The following is a 27669-nucleotide window of genomic DNA, read 5'->3' on the forward strand; positions in this document are numbered from 1 at the left end:
GTAGATGTTTTACAGGTACCCAGTGCCTCTGGCATAGGTCCTCTGGGCTACAGTAGATCTTTTACAGGTACCCTGTGCCGCCGGCAGAGGTCCGCTGGGCTTCAGTAGATGTTTTACAGGTACCCTATGTCAGGATTGGTCAGTCAAGTGCTAGAGCCCGTCCTGTAGAGAGAAGTCTTCGTTACCTGTATGCCAGGATACGTAGAGCCATTCCAGTTAGGCAAGTGGCTTTGTGGCTCCGATTGTTGGCCGCGTACATATCGCTGAATTCCAAGATGGCCGCCGCATCTAAGGAAGCGGTTGGCGGTCTAGTGTTTAAGCAGGATTAGTCTCTTCAGCTGTGTTAGCTCGCGCTTCTCATTAGCACAGCACATTTCAACCGTTTTTCTCTGGTAGATGGGCAGCTTTTGTTACGCTGCTATTTTTCTGAGCATTTCTGAAGTCAAGAGGTATTTCCAGACGGTCATTTTCTATTGCGTCTGAGAGTCACGAATGAGGATTTCCTGAGCCAAATTTGAGTAAAGGTTTTGGAGGCATTCCATGTAGTTCCAGCCCGTTTTCTGCAGCCTGACATAGTCCAGTTAACTTCGGTGAGAGGTAACTAGGATGGTTCCTGATCACCAAGTAAGTCATAGTGTTTAGTTACTTTGGCGATTGTGAAGGCCCATAGTGAAGGAACTTTGCTATAACTTTGGGCGTTTGGTTTAGACTCTAAAAATATGCCAAAGACGACGTAGAGTTTTCCTGTGGTACTTAGTCCTATTCCCTGAAGAAATAAGGTGGACAATTAGTTTCAGAGACTAGCATTTATTTTTCTGTTGAAAGAGGAAGAACTTGCAGCATTACCATTTATCCCAAAAGCAGAGAAATAAGTAATTTAAGACTATATTCAAGTAGATATGGTTATATAATATATATTTATATGTGTATATATATATATATATATATATATATATATATATATCAATGCTCATGAGGTTTGCCACACATGCAGGAAGCACTCGGACAGCAGGTAAGGTTAACCTCTCAACCTTTAATCTTCGGTACAGGCGAACTTAGCGGGCAAGAAAACGAGCAGTCCCAACGCTTTGCCTTACGCGTTTCGAGTTAAATCTCTTCTTCAGAGGCTGGACGTTGATGGTTGCAATTGCGGACACTCTCCCTCTATTTATCGGCACTATGACACGCCCCTCGATGGGCTGCCCAAATGGGTTCCATGCTTGCTGCCTTATGGGAAAGAGAGTCCACTTATTTCGCCGTGAATCGGTGCTTGCTTATCTGTCGTTAATTCAGGCTCTGGATGAGCCCCTCGCTTGCTAGTCCGTCTTCATCCACAACCTGTTGCCCCAACGAGGACGGGTGAAGCCAGGTCCCATAAGGCAGCAAGCATGGAACCCATTTGGGCAGCCCATCCTATTGAGGATTAATTGAAATAAAAGAAGGGCACGTGCTGGTGGTTCTTTGCTTGCCTCAGTTGATCTAAGACCGCCCATGAGGAAGGGCAAATGGCCTGAAACGCGTCGGCGGCAGAATTTCCAGGTGCTAATGGCGTGGAGAGTGAGCTGTCCTGGGTTTGTGCCTCCACCCGTGGGGTAACTTTGTTGAATATTTTTGTGACCGACCCCGGTCACGGATGGCACCACCACTATAAGTCTGTGGGTCTGCTGCTGCCTATGGATCACGAGCGGCGAGCGGAACGGGACAGGACTTATTTTCACTCCTCCCACACTTGGCATTTACCCGGATTTGATTGTGAACTGATGGCAGCACCGTATTTGCGGTTTTATTGTTCTGAACTACCAGTCCCATAATTCTTGAGCATTTCCTATTGAGGATTAATTGAAATAAAAGAAGGGCACGTGCTGGTGGTTCTTTGCTTGCCTCAGTTGATCTAAGACCGCCCATGAGGAAGGGCAAATGGCCTGAAACGCGTCGGCGGCAGAATTTCCAGGTGCTAATGGCGTGGAGAGTGAGCTGTCCTGGGTTTGTGCCTCCACCCGTGGGGTAACTTTGTTGAATATTTTTGTGACCGACCCCGGTCACGGATGGCACCACCACTATAAGTCTGTGGGTCTGCTGCTGCCTATGGATCACGAGCGGCGAGCGGAACGGGACAGGACTTATTTTCACTCCTCCCGCACTTAGCATTTACCCGGATTTGATTGTGAACTGATGGCAGCACCGTATTTGCGGTTTTATTGTTCTGAACTACCAGTCCCATAATTCTTGAGCATTTCCTATTGAGGATTAATTGAAATAAAAGAAGGGCACGTGCTGGTGGTTCTTTGCTTGCCTCAGTTGATCTAAGACCGCCCATGAGGAAGGGCAAATGGCCTGAAACGCGTCGGCGGCAGAATTTCCAGGTGCTAATGGCGTGGAGAGTGAGCTGTCCTGGGTTTGTGCCTCCACCCGTGGGGTAACTTTGTTGAATATTTTTGTGACCGACCCCGGTCACGGATGGCACCACCACTATAAGTCTGTGGGTCTGCTGCTGCCTATGGATCACGAGCGGCGAGCGGAACGGGACAGGACTTATTTTCACTCCTCCCGCACTTAGCATTTACCCGGATTTGATTGTGAACTGATGGCAGCACCGTATTTGCGGTTTTATTGTTCTGAACTACCAGTCCCATAATTCTTGAGCATTTCCTATTGAGGATTAATTGAAATAAAAGAAGGGCACGTGCTGGTGGTTCTTTGCTTGCCTCAGTTGATCTAAGACCGCCCATGAGGAAGGGCAAATGGCCTGAAACGCGTCGGCGGCAGAATTTCCAGGTGCTAATGGCGTGGAGAGTGAGCTGTCCTGGGTTTGTGCCTCCACCCGTGGGGTAACTTTGTTGAATATATATATATATATATATATATATATATATATACTTACCAACCAAATAGAAGAAGGAATTACTGTAAAAAAGGAAAAAAACATTAAAATCAAAGAAAGCTAAACAAGTAAATACATTGGAATCTTCTTACAACTTAGCAACTGGTGATACAGGTAACGGGGAATTCTGGTTAGAAGAGAAATACATATGGTAATTTCCTATAGTAGTTTATTATTTCACACTGTATTTTATGTTGCAGAAGAATAACAGAAAATGTTGCAACCACTTAGTAAGGCGCAGAGCAAATAATCTCTCCATACGAAATCCATAAGAGAGCAGCAAGGCAGTGTGGATAGACCGGCGTTTAAGGGAGGCACTTAAGGTTTCTCACTATTAAGCAAGTAGTTGCTATATTCTGCCTTTGGTTTTTAGGTCATCTTGGAAGATTACAACCCGAGACCAGTTCAAGAGAAGTGAAGCAGTGCAGTCTCTGTTTTCCTCTCTTTTCTTCCAACTCCCCTTTCTCCCCCTCTGCTTCTCGTGAATCTTGTGTTCGTGGCAGTGGAGTGGGGGATTGAGGAATAGTCGTCTGCTCCTGTGGAACATCCAAGTTAAGGCTAAGGTACTTGACACCCTATGGCACCGGCATAGGTCCACTGGGCTACAGTATATGTTTTACAGGTACCCTATGTGTGAGAAGTTGGCCTGATATATGCTGTCCACTAGTTCTAGTGGGAACCTTTTATCAGTCCAAACAACCCCTTATGGTGATAGGTTAAAGACAACCTTTATTGAAAGCTATCCTAGTGGTAGCTATGGAGAGCAGCCTTCAGGCTAAGTCTTGAAGGAATGTAAAGCAGCTTGTTTTACCAGTCTATAATCTCTTGAATCACCAAATGAAAGGACAACCACACCAGGTATATATTCAAGATATATGTATTTAAGATAAAACACACCCCTCTAGTCTCTTTATGAGGCTGGAGTTCGAAGTACTTAAGTTACAAGTCAGTATTGAACAGTAAAAGCACAAATACACGTTTGGTCTCTAGGGGCGTACCAAACCATATACCAATAAAGTGGTATAAGAACCACGACTGAACTAGACACAAGGCCTAGAGCCTGTAGATGTGCTTGGACCACAAGGAACCACCCAAGGTAGTGACGTAGGGGACACACGGGGGATGCGTGCAGTGTGAGAACACAGCCGCGAATCGCCGTTAACTTCTCTGGGGAAAGTCGCGGTTGGAAATTTAAAGATTAAGGACACTTAGAGGATGACTACGAGCGAACCCTTTTGGACTTAGAGGTGTCTAGGGCCAACACCCACAGGAGCACCGGAGTACTCGCGTTACCTCACCCAGGGAAGCCGGGTGCATAGGTGTCAAATGGTGTTGGGTTGCGTCTCTGTCATGGTGGGGCACTAGAGTACCAATATCTCTACTCCTCTGGTGGTCATGGTGGGACGCTAGAGTACCAATACCTCTACTCCTCTGGTGGTCATGGTGGGGCGCTAGAGTACCAATACCTCTACTCTGGAGGTCATGGTGGGGCACTAGAGTACCAATACCTCTACTCCTCTGGTGGTCATGGTGGGGCGCTAGAGTACTAAGGGGTCCAATACCTCTACTCCTCTGGTGGTTATGGTGGGACACTCGAGTACCAAGAGGTCCAATACCCTTACTCCTCAGTGGTCATGGTGGGGCACTGGAGTACCAATGGGTCCAATACGTCTACTCCTCTGGTGGTCATGGTGGGGTGCTAGAGTACCAATGGGTCCAATACGTCTACTCCTCTGGTGGGCATGGTGGGGTGCTAGAGTACCAATGGGTCCAATACCTCTACTCCTCTGGTGGTCATGGTGAGGCACTAGAGTACCAAGGGGTCCAATACCTCTACTCTGGTGGTTATGGTGCGGTGCTATAGTACCAAGAGGTCCAATACCTCTACTCTGGTGGTCATGGTGGGGCGCTAGAGTGCCAATTCCTCTACTCTGGTGGTCATGGTGGGGCACTAGAGTACCAATACCTCTATTTCTCTGGTGGTCATGGTGGGGCACTAGAGTGCCAATACCTCTGCTCAGTGGTCATGGTGGGGCTCTAGAGTACTAATACCTCTGCTCAGTGGTCATGGTGGGGCACTAGCATCTCCCAGGGCGACTGCCACATTCAGCAGGTTGTAGTCTCCTCTCGTTGGTCACATTCTATAGGTTTACATCCCAGAGACAACAATCCTATTAATTTAGAGTCTCCTGGTTGTACCGGGCTAAGACGCTGCTACATTACTCCTTTTGCAAAGATGAGCACAAGACAGGGCTTGGTGGATATTTAAGATTCAACCCCACAGGGGAGACCTACACAGAAAATCAAGCATTGGCATAGCCAATAGGTCTCGCCTTTGGGACCTTATAAGTGTTTAGCCATGCAACAGTTGATGTTGTTGCACCCGGGATATTGTGCTGCATAACTAAATACTTATAAGGTCCGAAAAGCGAGAACTATTGGCTATGCCAATGCTTGTTTAAATCTCTAATGGTTTTGTTTGTGAAAGGGCCATGAGACGTGCCCAACTTCGGTGAAGGTAGTGCTTTTAGTTCCCTGGTCCCTCTGCATATTCTCTGTATACTCTTGTACCTCCCATGTACCCCCCCTTTGACGCAAAGTAGTACAGATGCTGCTTTGTGTTACTTTAGGGCAACTTTCCAAAGCAATGAGGGGTTGCATTGGAAGGTAGATCCCAAAAGAACACTTAGCGCCGATTTGCACCAGTCTCATTACATTTATTGCCAGATTTACATCTTTTGTTTGATGGCTAGCTGCTGATTTGGCTGTCCGAGCCAAGCCAGGCCCCCTTGCTCCAACCCCTCCCCCCCCTCCTTTCAAGGTTGTCGTGTTTGTCCCAGAAATGTAGTGTCCCCTAAGTTCTTGCTGGCCAAGAACTCTACAGTTGTAAAACACAGGAGACTGTGCGATTCTGCTGATGGATAGCTGTCTTCACTGTCAGTGTAGGCAACAGGCCTCATTAGGAAATGAGGGTCAATGAGTTTACGGCCGTCATTTAACACCCTAAAGTGCGGAATGGAGGATGCCTCCCGCGCCGTTGATTTATGCCTGGGACTTGTTACTTGTCTCCCGCGGTAGGGGAGGGAGACCGCCTCAGCAGTGTGTGTGCGCGTGTGTGTACGTGTGCGCGCTCGCACGTTTGTTGCTAACCACAACCGCTTTGCATGCACTGAACGAGGACAGTATGTCATCCACTCTGACATAAAGCACCGGTAAGAACGTGCTTTTTAAATGCTTCTCAAAAGGTTGAACTCGACCAGCCTTTGTTTGCTAAACTCTGGAAAGAGGTGCAGTGATGACTGTGGAATGGGCGAGGCTTGTCAAAGGGGATTTGGGCCTTGTCTGCAGTGTGTTGACTAGCGAATCATAAATAATAGCTGCCTTAATTGGCTTTCTTCAACACACCCATGTGGTCACGTCATGGGAGAGATGTTCTCAGGCTGGACTGCGTTATATCACTCACCAGTGAGCTGATAGGACAAGCATTGGCCGTGCGGCCGTGAAAGTGACACGGCCGCGCGGCCTGTAAAAGTGATCACAATCAAAGACAGATGGCGGCTGCGCGTGTGCACGCTCGCGTGATCGCCAGCGCTAGGCCGCCAAAAGCCTGTGGCAGCACTTTGAAAACCCACACACTACATTTCTCGCAAGGCAGCGCATGCGCTGGCTCAGCGAGACCTTAAAAACCTAACAATGAGCTCCATCTTTTCTGCCCACTGGGTGCACACGTTTCTGGGACGGTGGCAGGAAGGTTTTGGTGCATGCTGTGAGATCTGAGAAGATTGTCATACCAACATCACCACAGCGTATCCTTTAATATTGCAGGACTTTGTATATGCAAGGCGATATGTACTTCTCGGGTGGCTGGCCCTCTATGTTCGGTCATTTCCCAGCAATGTGATATTCTATTCTTGGGCTCAGTTCTTTTAATATATACAGATGTATGCTAGCCTGCCACTAATGAGTGCCATAAGGTAAAGGCTGTGATATGGCACATGCATAAGCACTGACAACACTAGTTAATGCGCAATTACATTTTGGTTGCTTCTTTCAATGTTTGCGCTGCCCTAGAAATGATACAATTTCACCTTTCCTGGATTAGGTTCTTATGTCGACCGCAGCCTGTTTAATGTATTAGTAACTTTCTTGTTTCCCTGAGAATGCTTTGGCACAAGTTCAGAATATGGCACCATTTCACTTGATTTTGAACCTGCAATCGTTTTTACGTTAATCTGGTGCGGCTTTTGCATGACTGATGATTGACTTCTGGATTTATTTCATGTCTTCAGGCCTCCAAGAACTTCTATCTGGAAATGATTGCTGCCCACAAGGTAAAATTATTTCATTTTCAATTTAAATCCATTGAAGGTGTGGACCAACCTGTGTTTTCTTAACATAAAGATGTTTATTGATCTGCATGAAGTAGACAAGGCAGCTTTTCTCATGCCAGGCTCTACAATCACTATAGAGTTACATTTTTACCGCTCACCCCTCTGTTAGCCTGCTCGCTCACTGCTTCTTTTTCACCATGTTCTCATCCTTCCTTTCATTCCGCTTACTCTCTCCCTTATGCTCCGCTTTCCATATTTCTCTTACGCCCCACTTGGTATATCTACTTCTCTCCTCACTTGTCTTTCTTTCACCGTGCTCGCTTGCTAACTTCCCCCTATCTAGAGTAACTGTCCTTCAGCTCACGCGCTCACACCCTATCTTTCTGCTCCACCTCGCTCTGGAGCTCCCTTAGCTCCTGCTCGGCCTCCTCATTTTACCTTTCTCCCCCTACCACTTGGTTGATTGTTTCCATTATCATTCCTGATCGCCTCTGCCGGCTTCTCACTCTTCTTACTCGCTCCATTTTTAGCTCATTTTTACCTTGATTTCAACTTAATTCCCTTTCATCCTTCCTATTATATCTAGCTTTCACTTCCCCCTTGCTCTCACTCTTCCACTTACTCATACTTTGCTCTCCTTGCTCACTCTCTCCCCTCCTTGCTCACTCCCTCCCCTCCTTGCTCACTCCCTCCCCTCCTTGCTAGTTCACTCCCCCTTCTCACTCCCACCATTTCCTCCTTGCTCCCACCATTTCCTCCTTGCTCCCACCCTCCCTGCTCACACCCTTTCCCTCCTTGCTCGCTCCATCCCCCTCCTTGCTCCCTTCCTCCCCCTCCTGGCACCCACCCTTCTCCTCCTTGCTCCCACCCTTCCCCTCCTTACTCCCTCCTTGCTTCTACCCGCACCTTCTTACTCCCACCCTCCCCTCCTTGCTCTCCCTTCCCCTCCTTGTGGTCACCCTTCCCTTCCTTGCTCTCCCCCTCCCCTAATTGCTCTCGCCCTTCCCCTCCTTGCTCTCGCCCTTCCCATCCTTGCTCCCTCCCTTCCCATCCTTGCTCCCTCCCTTCCCATCCTTGCTCCCTCCCTTCCCATCCCTCCCTTCCCATCCTTGCTCCCACCTCCCCTCCTTGCTCCCACCTCCCCTCCTTGCTCCCACCTCCCCTCCTTGCTCCCACCTCCCCTCCTTGCTCCCACCCTTCCCTCCTTGCTCCCTCCCTTCCCCTCCTTGCTCCCTCCCTTCCCCTCCTTGCTCTCTCCCCTCCCCTCCTTGCTCTCTCCCTTCCCCTCCTTGCTCTCTCCCTTCCCCTCCTTCCTTCCTTCCCCTCCTTCCTCCGTTCCTTTCTCTCACCCTTCCCCTCCTTCCTCCCTTTCTCCCCCTCCTTGCTCTTACCCTTCCCCTCCTTGCTCTTACCCTTCCCCTCCTTGCTACCACCCTGCCCCTCCTTGCTCGTTCCCCTCCTTGCTCTCCCTCTCCCCTCCTTGCTCTCCCCCTCCACACCCTGCTCTCCCCCTCCACGCCCTGCTCTCCCCCTCCACGCCCTGCTCTCCCCCTCCACGCCCTGCTCTCCCCCTCCACGCCCTGCTCTCCCCCTCCACGCCCTGCTCTCCCCCTCCACGCCCTGCTCTCCCCCTCCACGCCCTGCTCTCCCCCTCCACGCCCTGCTCTCCCCCTCCACGCCCTGCTCTCCCCCTCCACGCCCTGCTCTCCCCCTCCCCGCCCTGCTCTCCCCCTCCCCGCCCTGCTCTCCCCCTCCCCTCCTTGCTCTCCCCCTCCCCTCCTTGCTCTCCCCCTTCCCTCCTTGCTCTCCCCCTTCCCTCCTTGCTCTCCCCCTTCCCTCCTTGCTCTCCCCCTTCCCTCCTTGCTCTCCCCCTTCCCTCCTTGCTCTCTCCCTTCCCTCCTTGCTCCCTCCCCACCCTCCTTGCTCCCTCCCCACCCCTCCTTGCTTTTGCCCCTCTTCTTCCTCCCACCCCTCCCTGTCCTCACCCCTACTGCCCTTTCTCCCTCCCTCACCTCCTTTCTCGCTCCCTCCCCACCTCCTTTCTCGACCTCTCCACATACTTGCTCCCTCCTTCCCCTCTTTGCTCGGGCCTTACCCCTCCTTAATTGCATCCTTCCCCTTCTTCCTCTTCCCTTCCCCTCCTTGCTCGCTCCCTTCCCCTCCTTGCTCGCTCCCTTCCCCTCCTTGCTCGCTCCCTTCCCCTCCTTGCTCGCACCCTTCCCCTCCTTGCTCGCACCCTTCCCCTCCTTGCTCGCACCCTTCCCCTCCTTGCTCGCACCCTTCCCCTCCTTTCTTGAACACTTCCCCTCCTTGCTCTAACCCTGCCCCTCCTTGCTTTCCCCTTGCTCTCCCCTTACCCCTCCTTGCTTACCCCCTACCCCTCATTGCTCGCCCTTTACCCCTCGCTCACTTCCTTCCCCTCACCCTTCCCCCTTGCTCCCTGTCTTCCCTTCCTTCATCTCCTTCCTCACTTTCACTCCCTGCTCCCACCCCTCCTAGCTCGCTCCCTGCTCCTCCTTGCTCGCTCCCTGCTCCTCCTTACTAGCTCCCTTCTCCTCCCTGCACCCTCTTTTCCCCTCCTTGCTCGCTCCTTACCACTCCTTGCTCTCGCCCTCCTCCTCCTTGCTATCACCCTTCCTCTTTGCTCCCTCTCTCCTCATTCCTCCAAACCCTCCTTGCTGTCACCCTTCCCCCTTGTTCCCTTGCTTCCCCTGCTACCTTCCCCTCCTTCCTCTTTCCCTCCCTGCTCCCACCCTTCTTTGTCCCACCCCTCGTTCTCCCTCTCCTGGCTTGCTCCATCCCCCTCCTTGTTCGCTCCATGCCCCTCCTTGTTTGCTCCCTGCCCGCCCTTACTTGCTCCCGGACCCTCCTTGCTTCCTCCCTTCCCCCTTGTTGCTGTCTCTCTTCCCCCCTCGTTGCTGTCTCTCTTCCCCCCTCGTTGCTGTCTCTCTTCCCCCTTCTTTGCTTTCTCCCTTTCCCCTCCTTACTTTGTCCCTTCCCCCCTCCTTGCTCGCTCCCTCCCCCCTCCTTGCTCACACCCTCCCACTCCTTGCTCTAACCCTCCCCTCCTTGTTCCAACCACTCCTTGCTGTTACCCTTCCCCTTCCTTCCTTCCCCTCCTTCCATTTCCGTCCCTGCTCCCAACCCTCCTTGCTTACCCCCTGCTACTCCTTGCTCTGATCCTCTTTGCTCGCTCCCTGCTCCTCTTTGCTCGCTCCCTGCTCCTCTTTGCTCGCTCCCTGCTCCTCTTTGCTCGCTCCCTGCTCCTCTTTGCTCGCTCCCTGCTCCTCTTTGCCCGCTCCCTGCTCCTCTTTGCGCGCTCCCTGCTCCTCTTTGCCCGCTCCCTGCTCCTCTTTGCCCGCTCCCTGCTCCTCTTTGCCCGCTCCCTGCTCCTCTTTGCCCGCTCCCTGCTCCTCTTTGCCCGCTCCCTGCTCCTCTTTGCCCGCTCCCTGCTCCTCTTTGCCCGCTCCCTGCTCCTCTTTGCCCGCTCCCTGCTCCTCTTTGCTCGCTCCTGCCCCTCTGTGCTCGCTCCCTGCCCTGCCCCTCCGTGCTCGCTCCCTGCCCTGCCACTCCGTGCTCGCTCCCTGCCCTGCCCCTCCGTGCTCCCTGCCCTGCCCCTCCGTGCTCGCTCCCTGCCCCTCCGTGCTCGCTCCCTGCCCCTCCGTGCTCGCTCCGTGCCCCTCCGTGCTCGCTCCGTGCCCCTCCGTGCTCGCTCCCTGCCCCTCCGTGCTCGCTCCCTGCCCCTCCGTGCTCGCTCCCTGCCCCTCCCTGCTCGCTCCTTTCCCCTCCCTGCTCGCTCCTTTCCCCTCCCTGCTCGCTCCTTTCCCCTCCCTGCTTGCTCCTTTCCCCTCCCTGCTCGCTCCTTTCCCCTCCCTGCTTGCTCCTTTCCCCTCCCTGCTTGCTCCTTTCCCCTCCCTGCTTGCTCCTTTCCCCTCCCTGCTTGCTCCTTTCCCCTCCCTGCTTGCTCCTTTCCCCTCCCTGCTCGCTCCCTCTCCCTCCTTGCTCGCTCGCTCCCTCTCCCTCCTTGCTCGCTCGCTCCCTCCCCCTCCTTGCTCGCTCCCTCCCCCTCCTTGCTCGCTCCCTCCCCCTCCTTGCTCGCTCGCTCCCTCCCCCTCCTTGCTCGCTCGCTCCCTCCCCCTCCTTGCTCGCTCGCTCCCTCCCCCTCCTTGCTCGCTCGCTCCCTCCCCCTCCTTGCTCGCTCGCTCCCTCCCCCTCCTTGCTCGCTCGCTCCCTCCCCCTCCTTGCTCGCTCGCTCCCTCCCCCTCCTTGCTCGCTCCCTCCCCCTCCTTGCTCGCTCCCTCCCCCTCCTTGCTCGCTCCCTCCCCCTCCTTGCTCGCTCCCTCCCCCTCCTTGCTCTCTCCCTCCCCCTCCTTGCTCTCTCCCTCCCCCTCCTTGCTCGCTCCCTCCCCCTGCTTTGCTCACTCCCTCCACCTGCTTTGCTCACTCCCTCCCCCTGCTTTGCTCACTCCCTAGCCCTCCTTGCTCACTTCCTCCCCCTCCTGGTTCTAACCCTTACCCTCCTGGTTCCCACCCTCCCCCTCCTGGTTCTAACCCTCCCTCTCCTTGCTCTCACCCTCCCTCTCCTTGCTCTCACCCTCCCCCCCTCCCTGCTCGCTCCTTTCCCCTCCCTGCTCGCTCCTTTTCCCCTTCCTGCTCGCTCCTTTTCCCCTTCCTGCTCGCTCCTTTCCCCTCCCTGCTCGCTCCCTCCTTGCTCGCTCCCTCCTTGCTTGCAAGGCCCCTTCTTGCTCCCTCCCCCTCCTTCCTCCCTCCCCCTGCTAGCTCCCTCCCCCCTTGCTCGCTCTCCTCCCCCTCCTTGCTCGCTCTCCTCCCCCTCCTTGCTCGCTCTCCTCCCCCTCCTTGCTCGCTCTCCTCCCCCTCCTTGCTCGCTCTCTCCCCCTCCTTGCTCGCTCTCTCCCCCTCCTTGCTCGCTCTCTCCCCTCCTTGCTCGCTCCCTCCCCTGCTTTGCTCACTCCCTCCCCCTCCTTGGTCACTCCCTCCCCCTCCTTGGTCACTCCCTCCCCCTCCTTGGTCACTCCCTCCCCCTCCTTGCTCGCTTCCTCCCCCTCCTGTTTCTAACCCTCACCCTCCTTGTTCCCACCCTCCCGGTTCTAACCCTCCCTCTCCTTGCTCCCACCCTCCCCCTCTTTGCTCGCTCCATCCACCTCCTTGGTCGCTCTATTCACTTCCTTCCTCTCACTCTTCCCATCCTTGTTCCCACCCTACTCCTCCTTGCTCCTGCCCGCCTCCTTCTTCCCACCCATCCATTCCTTGCTGTCACACTTCCCCCTCCTTGCTCTCTCCCTCCCCCTCCTTGCTCTCTCCCTCCCCCTCCTTGCTCTCTCCCTCCCCCTCCTTGCTCTCTCCCTCCCCCTCCTTGCTCTCTCCCTCCCCCTCCTTGCTCTCTCCCTCCCCCTCCTTGCTCTCTCCCTCCCCTCCTTGCTCTCTCCCTCCCCCTCCTTGCTCTCTCCCTCCCCCTCCTTGCTCTCTCCCTCCCCCTCCTTGCTCTCTCCCTCCCCCTCCTTGCTCTCTCCCTCCCCCTACTTGCTCTCTCCCTCCCCCTCCTTGCTTTCTCCCTCCCCCTCCTTGCTTTCTCCCTCCCCCTCCTTGCTCTCTCCCTCCCCCTCCTTGCTCTCTCCCTCCCCCTCCTTGCTCTCTCCCTCCCCCTCCTTGCTCTCTCCCTCCCCCTCCTTGCTCTCTCCCTCCCCCTCCTTGCTCGCTCCCTCCCCCTGCTTTACTCACTCCCTTCCCCTCCTTGCTCACTCCCTCCCCCTCCTGGTTCTAACCCTTACCCTCCTGGTTCCCACCCTCCCCCTCCTGGTTCTAACCCTCCCTCTCCTTGCTCTCACCCTCCCTCTCCTTGCTCTCACCCTCCCCCCCTCCCTGCTCTCACCCTCCCCCCCTCTCCCTGCTCGCTCCTTTCCCCTCCCTGCTCGCTCCTTTACCCCTCCATGCTCGCTCCTTTTCCCCTCCATGCTCGCTCCTTTTCCCCTTCCTGCTCGCTCCTTTCCCCTCCCTGCTTGCTCCCTCCTTGCTCGCTCGCTCCCTCCTTGCTCGCAAGGCCCCTCCTTCCTCCCTCCCCCTCCTTCCTCCCTCCCCCTCCTTCCTCCCTCCCCCTGCTAGCTCCCTCCCCCCTTGCTCGCTCTCTCCCCCTCCTTGCTCGCTCTCTCCCCCTCCTTGCTCGCTCTCTCCCCCCTCCTTGCTCGCTCTCTCCCCCTCCTTGCTCGCTCTCTCCCCCTCCTTGCTCGCTCTCCCTCCCCCTCCTTGCTCGCTCCCTCCCCCTCCTTGGTCACTCCCTCCCCCTCCTTGGTCACTCCCTCCCCCTCCTTGGTCACTCCCTCCCCCTCCTTGGTCACTCCCTCCCCCTCCTTGGTCACTCCCTCCCCCTCCTTGTTTGCTTCCTCCCCCTCCTGGTTCTAACCCTCACCCTACTTGTTCCCACCCTCCCGGTTCTAACCCTCCCTCTCCTTGCTCCCACCCTCCCCCCTCTTTGCTCGCTCCATCCCCCTCCATGGTCGCTCTATTCACTTCCTTCCTCTCACTCTTCCCATCCTTGTTCCCACCCTACCCCTCCTTGCTCCTGCCCGCCTCCTTCTTCCCACCCATCCATTCCTTGCTGTCACACTTCCCCCTCCTTGCTCTCTCCCTCCCCCTCCTTGCTCGCTCCCTCCCCCTCCTTGCTCGCTCCCTCCCCCTCCTTGCTCGCTCCCTCCCCCTCCTTGCTCGCTCCCTCCCCCTCCTTGCTCGCTCCCTCCCCCTCCTTGCTCGCTCCCTCCCCCTCCTTGCTCGCTCCCTCCCCCTCCTTGCTCGCTCCCTCCCCCTCCTTGCTCGCTCCCTCCCCCTCCTTGCTTTCTCCCTCCCCCTCCTTGCTTTCTCCCTCCCCCTCCTTGCTTTCTCCCTCCCCCTCCTTGCTTTCTCCCTCCCCCTCCTTGCTTTCTCCCTCCCCCTCCTTGCTTTCTCCCTCCCCCTCCTTGCTTTCTCCCTCCCCCTCCTTGCTCTCTTCCCCCCCCCTCCTTGCTCGCTCCCTCCCCCTGCTTTGCTCACTCCCTTCCCCTCCTTGTTCTAACCCTTACCCTCCTGATTCCCACCCTCCCCCTCCTGGTTCTAACCCTCCCTCTCCTTGCTCTCACACTCCCTCTCCTTGCTCTCACCCTCCCCCCCTCCCTGCTCGCTCCTTTTCCCCTCCCTGCTCGCTCCTTTTCCCCTTCCTGCTCGCTCCTTTCCCCTCCCTGCTCGCTCCCTCCTTGCTCGCTCCCTCCTTGCTCGCAAGGCCCCTTCTTGCTCCCTCCCCCTCCTTCCTCCCTCCCCCTGCTAGCTCCCTCCCCCCTTGCTAGCTCCCTCCCCCCTTGCTAGCTCCCTCCCCCCTTGCTGGCTCTCTCCCCCTCCTTGCTCGCTCTCTCCCCCTCCTTGCTCGCTCTCTCCCCCTCCTTGCTCGCTCTCTCCCCCTCCTTGCTCGCTCTCTCCCCCTCCTTGTTCGCTCTCTCCCCCCTCCTTGCTCGCTCTCTCCCCCTCCTTGCTCGCTCCCTCCCCTGCTTTGCTCGCTCCCTCCCCTGCTTTGCTCACTCCCTCCCCTGCTTTGCTCACTCCCTCCCCTGCTTTGCTCACTCCCTCCCCTTCCTTAGTCACTCCCTCCCCTTCCTTGGTCACTCCCTCCCCTTGGTCACTCCCTCCCCCTCCTTGCTCGCTTCCTCCCCCTCCTGGTTCTAACCCTCCCCCTCCTTGTTCCCACCCTCCCGGTTCTAACCCTCCCTCTCCTTGCTCCCACCCTCCCCCCTCTTTGCTCGCTCCATCCCCCTCCATGGTCGCTCTCTTCACTTCCTTCCTCTCACTCTTCCCATCCTTGTTCCCACTCTACCCCTCCTTGCTCCTGCCCGCCTCCTTCTTCCCACCCATCCATTCCTTGCTGTCACACTTCCCCCTCCTTGCTCCCTCCCTCACCTCTTTGCTCCCACCCTCACCTCTTTGCTCCCACCCTTCCCCTCCATCTTTTCCCCCTCCCCTTCTTGCTCGCTCTTTATCCCTCCTTGCTCTCATCCTCCCCCACCTTGCTCTCACTCTTCCCCCTCCTTGCTCCCTCCCCCTCCTTGCTCCCTCCCTTCCCCTCCTTGCTCACTCCCTTCCCCTCCTTGCTCCCTCCCTTCCCCTCCTTGCTCCCTCCCTTCCACTCCTTGCTCCCTCCCTTCTCTTCCTTACTACCTCCCTGCCATCCTACTCCCTCCCTACCTCCTTGCTCCCTCCCCCTCCTTGCTCCCACCCTCCCCCTCCTTTCTCCCTCCCTCGCCTCCTTGCTCTTCCCCTCCCCCTCTCTTTTTTACTGGCTGCCCATGTTTCATATGTCTAATCATAAGGCCTTGTGCTCTGTGCTTCAATACTTTAAATTACATGTTGTTCATTTTGTTTTGCCTTCTTTGTAACTTGCAGAGCAGCCACAGATTCCTCTGGTCCTGTCCGAGAATGTTAAAAACGAGGCAGACGCACACCATCCCGAACAGCGGGGGCGGGCCAGTGGCACAACGAGCCCCAGCACAGGTGAGTCGCTGTGCTTGTATTAGTTTGTATTTAAACGTTACTTTTTTTGTTCTCTGTATTTCATGGAGGAGCTTCAGGAAAACCCTGATGACGTCAAACGTTTTATGTCACAACCTCCATCTCTGATATGAGAGCTTAAAAGTGTTGTGGAGAAGTGTGGCTCACTGGTTAGAGTAGGCAGACCTGGAAGCAGAGGTCAGCCTGGGACCAGGGTTCAATTCCCGGCTCTGCTGGGTCTTGAGTCCATAAATTGTCCATGGACGCGATAATTCTTGCTCCAGTGCATACTCGATTCATGGGTTCACACTCTGCGACTCGGGGCTTGCTTAATCTCCACAATGGCCCCTCGCGGCGGGATGCCTGGCTTTCACCTTGTGGATGCCCTGCTGGGTTATCTCACAGGGGAATACCAGGACGGGTTCCCTAAGCAAGCGCTTAGAGACCGGTTGGTGATTTGCGCTATATAAATATCTGCACATTTACATTTACATTTACATTTACATTTGTGTGCTGCCACATTGGAAGGTAGAATCCGTCCTTCAGTCGCATGTTTATCGGTCTGCACTGTTTGTACAACCTTTTTTTTTTTTTTTCACTCTCACTGCTCTAGAACCCACCCAGTAAGCAAGTTTGCAGAAAACATCTCTGCACCACCTGTGTCCTTACTCTGCATTCAGACAATCCCTGCAGACGCATCTCTGCACAGTCTGCCTGTACTCCGCATTCGGACAATCCCCACTGATGCATCTCTGCACAACCTGTATCTTCACTCGGCATTCGGACAATCCCCGCAGATGGATCTCTGCACAACCTGTGTCTTTACTCTGCATTCGGACAATCCCTGCAGACGCATCTCTGCACAGTCTGTGTCTTTACTCTGCATTCGGACAATCCCTGCAGACTCATCTCTGCACAGTCTGTGTCTTTACTCTGCATTTGGACAATCCCTGCAGACGCATCTCTGCACAGTCTGCCTGTACTCTGCATTCGGACAATCCCTGCAGATGGATCTCTGCACAACCTGTGTCTTTACTCTGCATTCAGACAATCCCCGCAGATGGATCTCTGCACAACCTGTGTCTTTACTCTGCATTCGGCATCTCTGCACAACCTGTGTCTAAACTCTGCATTCGGACAATCCCCGCTGATGGATCTCTGCACAACCGGTGTCTTCACTCTGCATTCGGACAATCCCCGCTGATGCATCTCTGCACAACCTGTGTCTTCATGCACATTTGCAGGGATTGTCGGAATGCAGTGAGAGTGATATCAGCAGACTGTCATTCACGCCTTTCCCTTTGAAACTACAGAACACATATGTGCTGATGGGTCTCTCTACAGCCTGTCCCTTCGCTCCAACTGCGATAAAACCCACATCATAAGCATGCGCTGATGGGCCTCTTCTTAGCCCGTCCTTTCACACAACTTCCTTCGAACCCATCCCGAAATTGTGTACTGATGGGACTTTGCACAGCCTGTTCTTTCACTCTGCTACCTTGTAACCTACAAGTGTGTGCTGGTTAGTGGGTCTCTGTACGGGCTGTCTCCTCACTCAGCTGCCTTAGAACCCATAGGTGTGCGCTGGTCTCTGTGCAGCCTGTCATCTCACTCGGCTGCCTTGGAACCCATAGGTGTGCGCTGGTCTCTGTGCAGCCTGTGTCCTCACTCAGCTGCCTTAGAACCCAAAGGTGTGCACTGGTGGGTCTCTGTGCAGCCTGTCTCCTCACTCGGCTGCCTTGGAACCCATAGGTGTGCGCTGGTCTCTGTGCAGCCTGTCTCCTCGCTCAGCTGCCTTAGAACCCATAGGTGTGCGCTGGTCTCTGTGCAGCCTGTCTCCTCACTCAGCTGCCTTAGAACCCATAGGTGTGCGCTGGTCTCTGTGCAGCCTGTCTCCTCACTCGGCTGCCTTGGAACCCATAGTTGTGCGCTGGTCTCTGTGCAGCCTGTCTCCTCGCTCAGCTGCCTTAGAACCCATAGGTGTGCGCTGGTCTCTGTGCAGCCTGTCTCCTCACTCAGCTGCCTTAGAACCCATTAGGTGTGCGCTGGTCTCTTTGCAGCCTGTCTCCTCACTCGGCTGCCTTAGAACCCATAGGTGTGCGCTGGTCTCTGTGCAGCCTGTGTCCTCACTCGGCTGCCTCTGAACCCATAGTTGTGCGCTGGTGGGACTCTGTGCAGCCTGTCTCCTCACTCTGCTGCCTTAGAACACACAAGTATATATATATATATTTAGTGCCCTGGATGGGCCTATTCACTCACCAGCAATGCCTCATAAATGACATTCCATATACAATTATCAGCGTCCATTTCAAACATGTCTGTTAAAAACAATCAAAGGAATACAGGTCATGACTCCAGGGTCCCAAGGTTTTTGTTTCTGACCCCTTTTTCATCTTTTTGTACCTGGTCTAGACAAAAGAATTTGAGAGGGTCCCTATTACTGTTGTGTTCTGTCTTGAAATGTCGGGCTTCCGGATAAGACTGGTCCCGGTTTGTGATTGTCCACATATGTTTGAGCGCTCTCTTTTGGGCGGGATGCGTCGTGCTCCCTATATAGCATTTCCCACAGGGACACGTTAGACAGTAAATTGTGAATTCAGAGTTACCATTAGGTAGCTTTAGAATCTTTTTATGTTTCTCCTTCCCGGGGACCTCACAATCCCACACCTTACTGCTATTTTTACAGACCTTACATTTTAGGCAGGGAAATATATTTTAAATCCTCCACATCTTTTCATCTTTGCCTGCATATGTTAATCCGAGACATCTTTTGAGACCGTTTGCACCACAAGCATGCAGCCGCCCATAGAGAATTGATCATTTTTAATATGTCACAGGGCACTGTAGGGAACTGAGCTTTTGTTGTGGTGAACCAGCCCCCCCTTTTCAGCTACTTGATGCTGATGTTTGACTCTGACAGAGTACGGAGGCGTGCTAACCAGACCTCCGTGCCAGTGCTCCTTCCCTAAAACACGGTCTTCTCTTAGTGTGCTACAATTGGCAAATGGCTTTAGCACCCCTGTAAGTCCCTAATAAATGGTACTTAAGGTACCTAGCGCATGGGTACTAAAGATGGTCCTTACGGGCTGCAGCATTTCTTATCCCACCCTAAGGGACCTACATACAAGTTCCACACAGACTGCCATGGCAGGATGTGAGACATGGTACAAAGCACCCCTGTGTGTCATTTCAAAGTCACTGCATCTAATATATGCAAGGCACCCCTACAGCAGGCCTTTGAGCCCTAAGGCAAGGTGCCTTATATTTTATATGAGGGCATATCTGCATAAGCAGATATGCCCCTGTGATGCCTAGTTCTGTTGCTAGATATTGCAAGCGAGGTGGGAAGCCATTTTAAGGTATGTACTGGGCACTGTCAAAACTAGTTACCCAGCTACAGGATGGCTTCACTGAAAATATGGTGTTTGGTATCAAACATCTTGTATTAATAAACCCATACCGATTCCAGTGATGGATTTATTAATACGTGCTCGCAGAGGGTACCTTAGAGGTACCTCCTGAAATGCACCAGCCCTCTGGTGTGCTAGCTGACAGGTTCAGTCCATCCTGAAGCAACCGATGAGCTTATAGCCCCCAGGGGTGAGAGCCTTCGCTCTCCGGTCAGAAACAATTCCTGCTCTGGAGAGAGGAGTTATCACCTCTTCCTCCGGGAAGACTGGTAAAATTAGCATTCCAAGGCAGGGGGCTTCAAAGAGCCTATCGCCTTTTGGTATGCAAAACTGACTTCTCTCACAGGAGAGGATGCTGACCTCTCTGCCCTGAAGCTATCTGGCACCAGGACAAGTGGGGGGGGGGGAATTAGCTATGTAGGAGGCGTGTAGTACTGCCAGGCTGGACACACCCCTAGGATGACCAGTTGAAGTGAATGCAACTTTGGAGATTTCACCATATTGTGTGTGTCAGAATTAGGAATTCTGGGACAGGGTGATGACCGCTCCCCACAGGAAGTGGTCATCCCGGGGGTGTAGAGGCCCCAGGGGCAAGTAGCCTATTGGCCATTACCCATCACTCCCATTATTACCCCTAAATTGAGTATACAGGGGACGCCCTAATACTAGGACTGCAGATTTTATTGGACACAAAAGGAGTGGAAGAAGACTGCTGCCCCATGAACCGAGGAGCACGACTGACTTGGCACCAACCCTGCCAGCCTGCCTGCTGTACCCGACCCTCATGGTGCAACTGGTTCATTGTCCGCTACTGCTCGAACAGCCAGGTCTTGAGCTGCTTCCTGAAGGCGAGGTGGTCCTGGGTCAGGCGGAGGTGGGACGGGAGGGAGTTCCAAGTCTTGGCGGCCAAGTAGGAGAAGGACCGTCCTCCTGTGGTGGCTCTTCGGATCCGGTGGATGGCGGCGAGGGCTTGGCTGGTCGAACGAAGGTGGCGTGTGGGAGCGTAGAAGTTGAGGCGGCTGTTGAGGTATGCTGGTCCTTGGTTGTGCAATGCTTTGTGTGCGTGGGTCAGGAGACGGAAGGTGATTCTCTTGCTGACCGGGAGCCAATGCAGGTCTCTCAGGTGTCCGGAGATGTGGCTGCGACGGGGCATGTCCAGGATGAGTCGGGCTGAGGCGTTCTGGATCCGCTGGAGTCTCTTCTGGAGTTTGGTGGTGGTTCCGGCGTAGAGGGAGTTGCCGTAGTCCAGATGGCTGGTGACGAGGGCCTGAGTGACCGTCTTCCTGGTCTCGGTGGGGATCCACCGGAAGATCTTTCGTAGCATGCGCAGGATGTTGAAGCAGGACGAGGATACGGCGTTGACTTGCCTGGTCATGGAGAGGGAGGAGTCCAGGACGAAGCCTAGGTTTCGTGAGTGGTCTGTTGGTTTGGGTGCGCTGCCCAAGGCGGGGGGCCACCAGGAGTCGTCCCAGGCGGTGGGTGAAGATCCTAGGATGAGGACTTCCGTCTTGTCCGAGTTCAGTTTCAGGCGGCTGCTCATCATCCACTTGGCTACTTCTGTCATCCCTTCGTGTAGGTTGGTTCTGGCGGTGGCGGGGTCGTTGGTGAGGGAGAGGATCATCTGGGTGTCGTCGGCGTAGGAGATGATGTTGAGGTTGTGTTGGCGTGCGATGGCTGCGAGAGGGCTCATGTAGACGTTGAAGAGGGTTGGGCTGAGCGAGGAGCCTTGAGGAACGCCGCAGATGACTTCGGTGGCTTCTGATCTAAACGGGGGGAGGCGGACTCTGTGTCCTACCGGCGAGGGACGAGGTGATCCATTCCAGTGCCTTCTCCTGGATTCTGACGTTGCTGAGGCGCTGTACTAGGGTGCGGTGGCAGACAGTGTCGAAGGCCGCGGAGAGGTCCAGGAGGATGAGGGCCGCTGTTTCTCCGTTGTCGAGCAGGGCTCGGATGTCGTCGGTGGCTGCGATCAGGGCGGTCTCTGTGCTGTGGTTGGCCCGGAAGCCAGACTGCGAGGGGTCGAGGGATCCGTTCGTCTCGAGGAAGGCGGCCAGCTGCTTGTTGACGGTCTTCTCGATGACTTTAGCGGGAAACGGGAGCAGTGAGATGGGGCGAAAGTTCTTGAGTTCGGTGAGGTCGGCTGATGGCTTCTTTGGAAGAGCGCTGAGTTCGGCGTGCTTCCAGCTCTCCGGGAAGGTGGCGGTGTCGAGGGAGGTGTTGATGATGTCTCGCAGGTGGGGTGCGATGACAGCGTCGGCCTTGTTGAAGATGTGGTGGGGGCAGGGGTCGGTCGGGGATCCGGAGTGGATGGAGTTCATCGTGCGGATGGTGTCTTCGGTGCTGATCGGGGTCCAGGCGTGGAGGGTGGTGGTGGGTGGCGTTGGTGCGGTCGTGGGGAGCGTTGGTTGTGTGCTGAAGCTGTTGTGTATGTCAGCGATCTTGTTGTGGAAGTAGGAGGCGAGGGAGTTGCAGAGTTCTTGCGATGGTGTGATGTCGTTGTTTCCGGCGTTGGGGTTGGAGAGCTCCTTCACGATGTTGAAGAGTTCCTTGCTGTTGTGTGCGTTGTTGTCCAGCCGCTCCTTGAATGCTGTTTTCTTGGTGGCGTGGATCAATTGATGGTGCTTTCGGGTGGCGAGCTTGAGGGTGGTCATGTTGTCAGGTGTTGGGTCTCTTCTCCAGGCTCTCTCGAGGGCTCGGCAGTTCTTCTTGGAGCTCTTGAGTTCGTCGGTGAACCATGGGGCCAGCTTGCTGCCGGGTCTGCTGGGCGGGTTCCTCAGTGGGGCAAGGTCGTCTGCGCAGTTGCTGATCCACTTCGTCAGGTTGTTTGCGGCCTGGCTGGGGTTCGCTGAGCTGGCGGGAGGGTGCTGGCTCAGGGAGGCGGCGAGTTGGTCGGCCTTGATCTTGTTCCAGCTTCTTCGTGCGACCTGTCGCTGGTGGTGGTGGATCGTGGTCCTTCTGAAGCTGAAGTGGACGCAGCTGTGGTCCGTCCAGTGGAGTCCGGTGGCGTGGCTGAAGGCGATGTCTTTGCTGGATGAGAAGACGGCGTCGAGGGTGTGTCCGGCGAGGTGGGTGGGGGTGGTCACCAGCTGCTTGAGTCCGAGGTTGGCGAGGTTGTCAAGCAGGGTGGTGGTGTTGCGGTCGTTGTTGTTCTCCAGGTGGAAGTTGAGGTCCCCGAGGAGGATGTAGTCAGCGGAGGGGAGGGCGTGCGGGCTGATGAGGTCGGCGATGTCTTCGCTGAACTGTGCGCGTGGTCCTGGGGGTCTCTAGATGAGGGTGCCTCTGAGGGTGGTCTTGGGGTCGGTGTGGATCTGGAAGTGCAGGTGTTCGGCGGCTTTGAGGGTGTCGTCGGTGGTGGTCGTGATGCGGATGGTGTTCTTGTGGACTATGGCGATGCCGCCTCCGGTCTGGTTGGCGGTGCGATCCCTCCGGGTGATTTTGTATCCGTCCGGGATGGCGATAGCGATGTCTGGCGCTGAGGAGGCGTTCATCCAGGTCTCTGTGAGGAAGGCGACGTCTGGGGATGTTGTGTCGATCTGGTTCCAGAGTTGGATGGCGTGTCTGTGGATGGATCGGGTGTTGAGAAGGATGCACTTCAGGTGGTTGCTGGTGGTGTTCTTCTTGGCGGGTGTGGGTGTGGTGCAGGTCCGGATGCAGGCGAACTTGCAGGCGTGGCAGCTGAAGGGTCCGTAAGCCCGTCTCGGGGTGGCTCGGCAGCATCTAGGGGTGCGTCCGGTGTTGAGTGCGTTGAGGTCGGTCGCGTCGTAAGTCAGGCGGGTGGGCTGGGGTCTGCAGGGGCCAGGGGTCCTGGCACTGGGCGCGGTCCAGGCGCGGACGGGCGCAGACGGGCTTACCTTTGGCGCACCTTCGGCGCGCTTCGAGCACGCCCGCTGCGCGTTCGCCACTCTGCCATATGTGGAGCGTGGGGGGCGGAGCGAGGGAGGGTCAGCTGGGAGGCGGGAGCGGGGTGGCGAATGGGAATGGCGAGCGAGGGAAGGGTGCGGGGCCGCAGGGGGGCAGCGGCGGGGAGGTGGCGGGAAACACGGCAGGGGCTGGGCACAGCAGTGAGGGGGAAGCAGCGGACGAAGGAGACACAGAGGAAAAGACAAGTGAAACGGCGAAAATGCAGAACAATAACAGGGGAGAGCAAGCAGGTTACACGGAGGCAAAATGCAGTGAAATAACAGGGGAGAGTAGGAGGAGAGCAAGCAAGGTTACACGGAGGCAAAATGCAGAGAGGTTAGCAGGAGAAAAATACAGATGGTGCAGAAGCAGTTCCGGCGGTCGGGGCCGGGAGCACAGCTGAGAGCAGTGGCGGCGGGAGCGGGCTCACTCACGGGGAGTGTGCACGGTGGGGTGACCGGCCCAGAGTGTGTGTGTCTGTGTGTGTATGTGTGTGTGTCTGTGTGTATGTGTCTGTGTGTATGTGTGTGTGTGTGTGTGTGTGTGTCTGTGTGTGTGTGTGTGTGTGTGTCTGGCACAGGACAGACCTGCTCAACTCTGTTCTCTTCCTCCTCAGCCCGCCTGTGTATAGGGTGCGCCTCTCAATGCTGCTGCTCCACAGGTGGTCGTTGTCTACTATGCTCTCCTTGAGCATTACCCCTTAAACAGCCCCTCCCCCACACACACACTGCATCCTTCCAGCAGAAATAAATTAAGAGAGTTGGTCCTAGCAAGAAGAATCTGAATGAGCGGCACAATAAACAATTGCATCGACACAGGTTGTGCTCTCGCCCGTGGGGCCTGCACGGGCTGCATCAGTGACAGCAATGCTACTTCATGGGCCTGGTCTTTGTGAGTGTAGTATCCTGTGTGAACCCCAGTCCCTGTATGATTGAGCTGATGAGTGGTGGATGGGTGGTGAGTGGGGAGAGCGGGGCAGTAGAAGGGAGCCCTGAGCCCTGACAGGGCATTCCTGCTGTTGCTGTAACCTAAGGGCTTCCAAGAGCTCCTACCAGATCCCTGTGTGAAGACCCGGCCCTCTGACCTCAGTATCAAGGCAGCGCTTGCCCCGTCTCTAACTTACCCCGATTCACGAGCTTCGTCTTCATGGCCAGATTCACAAAAACTTGGTGCCCAAACTGCCATTTCTCAGCTCTTAAAGAGACATCTTTGGGCATCTTTTTATTAGTAGATGTCAGCAGTACTGGGAACTCTGACCCTTTCTCCTAACTCCCTCATGTTCATCATTTATTCGCTGTTCTTATGCAACTTGTTTTGACAGTCATTTCAGGCAGAGGTGTGTTTGTATTTCATGCTTTTAAACCAAAAATGGAAGATTGTAATGTTCTCTATTTTTCAAGCAAACTCTAAATAAACCATTGTTAAACGGGCTCTCTGAGAGAGTGAGTGGAGGGGTAATGGCAGTTGTTGGTGAACTTGGCTTCTTGATGAGAGAATCTCAAAATCCTTGCTAAATTGTTTTATTGGAAGAGTTTCATACAACTAACAGCGCGCTCGGAGAAAAGTGGAGTCAGTTGCCAGTTTGGGTGATGAAAGTTTGTTACAGATTAACTTTCTTTTGTCTTGAAACGGCTTCCCTCAAAGACAGGTCGTGTTTGATTATAGAAAGTGAAGTATAATACGCGTCGATGAAAACAATTCAAGCTCCTAGAAGAACCCATTGTGCTGTCTCTTGCAGGCTGCCCTGTGTTCAACCACGAGCTGTCCTTGTGGATAAAGCAGGAAGACGAGTCCTCCTTCGGTGAGTCCCAGCCGTGTGGACAGTACGCGTCCACAGGTAAGATGGAAAAGGAAAATGTTTTAAAACTTCTTTTTATTGATCTTTTACGTTGCACAAAAACACGTCTCGCAGCCACTTCACAGGCCTCCCCTCGCCCGGATGAATCCACACGTCTTTTCAATGCTCTGGAGTTGGTTCACAGTGTATTTTCCCAGGCCCTATGATTCACCCCGCTGCCAGTCTTTCTCCAATTCTCCTGCACCTGGAAGTTAGTCTTCATATCTGTGTTCTTGCCACGGGCCCCGTTCTTTCTCAGTTTTCATCGGGCAACCCCGGGCTTTGTAGACTGATTTTTAGGTCTCGCCTGAGCCAGCGCTTTAGCGCTGCTCTGGCGAGAGCTATAGAAAGCGGGATTTGGAAGTGCAAACTAGTGCTTATCAGGCCGCCAACTACAGTGCATGTGCGCCCTGCGCGCGCACCATTTGTCAGCTTGCGTGATCACTTTCTCGGCTGCTTTGATGTTCTTAGTGAGCCGCGCGGCCACTGAGAAAATCAAAGCGGCCGCAAAAGTGAACACCATTTGCCACCCCCTCCCTTATCCGACTTCCTGCTTGTTTTTTTGGGCTTACACTCTCCATGCCCTCTGGCTCCTTCGTGCTGCTTTACCCTTCCCTCTGCTTGTGCTTCCTATCTCCTCCCACTCCTGTTGATCAAGTCATTTTACTAAACGCCAACGCGAACTGAAGGTATCGGAGCACTTTACATGAGCACCAGTTGAAGCAGCAGTTAATTGTACAAGGATTTAGGCCGGGTAGATTATGTAATTTGCTCAGAATCACATTCTGTTTAACGAGCGCCGGGACTCGAACCTGGCTCCTCAGTTCCAAAAGCCAAAGGCAGCAGTTTTAGTGGTTACGCCACACCCTCACCCCTATGTTAGCCTTGTACATGAGAAGAACGCTTACCCCATTAAGCGTCTAAACGTTCCACTTCGGCTGATTCAATCCCTATGCTCAGGTAAAAAAGTGCATTTAATACAGATTCACCAACGTTTAGGAAGAAGTTGGAAATCTATCCCTCATAAATTGCAGCCCTTGATGTGCTTGTATAGATTAACAGAAATAACCGTCCGTGCGAATGAAAATCTACATTAATTGGGACCCACTCTGACCAAATGTGGTTTGTGCCTTTCATCCTTCAAGTGTCTATTGTGGCTTTTGGGTCTCGGGGAGCCTGCAATCTGATGAAGAAACAGATCGTCCGTTTTTGTGTTTTTATTCAGTGCTTAAAGCCAGTGGTTTCCAAGGGCTTGCAGTTTAGGCAAATAACGGAGATAAGGGGGAAAAACGCGTATTGCTCAGGAGCACACAATTCAGGCAAATGGGACTTACAACCTGTGCTCCTTGTGTCAGAGCGTGCGATGCAATAGATCTCGCATTTACGCGATTTGAGCTATTGCCATTCTAAATGACAATGCCCTTTATTTATGTTTTGGTTTTTAAAAAGAAATAAAAGGCATTGTTATTTACAATGCTAATAGCTTAAACTTTTGCAAATGCGAGACCTATTGCATTGCAAATGCTTGTTCTGTTATCATGCACCCGCCCATGTTGGCTGCCTTTTTGTTCTACTGTTGGGGTATTTCTGCCGCCCCATAGCTGCACAATTTCCCTTCTTGCCACCATGAGGCTCATATTGCACAACAGAGTGTTCTTGAGCAATGTCTGCTCTCCCCATATTCCTAGGGTTGCCAGCGCTATGCCCATGGTTATTTCTTCCCCGGTGATATGCGAGAGCCAGTCGACACCCGATTCCAGTAGTACCCAACCCCATGACAGCCCCACGGTGTGTGTAGTAGCTTTCCTCCTTGTCCGCAGCCCATCAGGCATTTGTGCGTCTCCGTCGTTCTCATTTGATGAACTTGGTTCTTGTGTAACATGCCCTATGTACCAGTCAAGGGGGCAAGGGGGCATGGCCAAGCTGCCGACCGTAATGGACGCGTAGAGTTGAAGCTCCGTAAGCATCCATGTGAATCCCAGCCAGTACAGGCTTAATGGCCGTCATCCCTAAGTAATAACAAGCTGCCCATCAGATTGACGCATGTTCCATGGTCCTGTCTGCTTTGAGGGAAGAGGAGCATTGGTAAAGTGCTGCTAACACCCGGATGAAGGCGCGGGGCCAAACTGCGGCCTACTCTGGTGGCGTGGTGAAGGCCCGGGATGCACGAGCTTAAAAGTGGCGAGAGTGGCTGTGCGGGGCTCCTGGAGGACTGCCTGGGGGTCGGTGGTGGATTCCTCCCCATCAGGATTCGCCAACCAACAGATCGAGGCATTGAGCGGGGAGGAGTGCCCTCCTACCCCCTGTTTACGACCCTATTCATGGTGCCGCCGACCATATTGAGCCACAGGTTTTAGTACAGCTGAGGACGGACGAGCCTTGGTTCAGACTGGGCGCAGTGGGGCTGGGATAAAACATCACACAACCAGCTTGGAATGGCATGCTGAGATTGTAAACAGCGCTGAATGCCCTATCATACATTAAAAAACTGGAGCACCAGTAAATGGCTGAGTGTTGTGCTGCCTACCACAGAGGGGGCTCCGCCAACGAGCGCTGATGCATTAATGGCGGTATTGTGGTCGGGCTTCAAGGCACTCGATGGCAGGTTCCACACGCTGATAGTCAGCTAAACATGGTGGGAGAGTGCACTGATCGACTCGAACATAGATTGGACACGACGGAGGGCAGAGTGTCAGACTTAGGAGACGACGCGGTTTAATCAACAAAAAAAGCTGGACAGACTTGAGAAACTAATGAAAACAATAGCCATGAAAAATTGGGACTTGA

General features: G+C 54.4%; 1 protein-coding gene across 2 annotated transcripts in view; it reads left to right on the forward strand.

The window, feature by feature from the left end:
* Nucleotides 1-27669, forward strand: part of LOC146822549 (uncharacterized) — a 249153-nt gene that overhangs the window by 107579 nt on the left and 113905 nt on the right. For both annotated transcript variants that reach the window (XM_085613666.1, XM_085613667.1), the window contains exons 5-7: nt 7171-7212; nt 15631-15738; nt 24784-24882. In XM_085613666.1, coding sequence (XP_085469792.1) covers nt 7171-7212; nt 15631-15738; nt 24784-24882 — 249 coding nt within the window. The remainder of the gene's footprint in view (nt 1-7170; nt 7213-15630; nt 15739-24783; nt 24883-27669) is intronic.

This window comes from Triturus cristatus, chromosome 6, assembly GCF_964204655.1.
Source record: "Triturus cristatus chromosome 6, aTriCri1.1, whole genome shotgun sequence".
Taxonomy (NCBI): domain Eukaryota; kingdom Metazoa; phylum Chordata; class Amphibia; order Caudata; family Salamandridae; genus Triturus; species Triturus cristatus.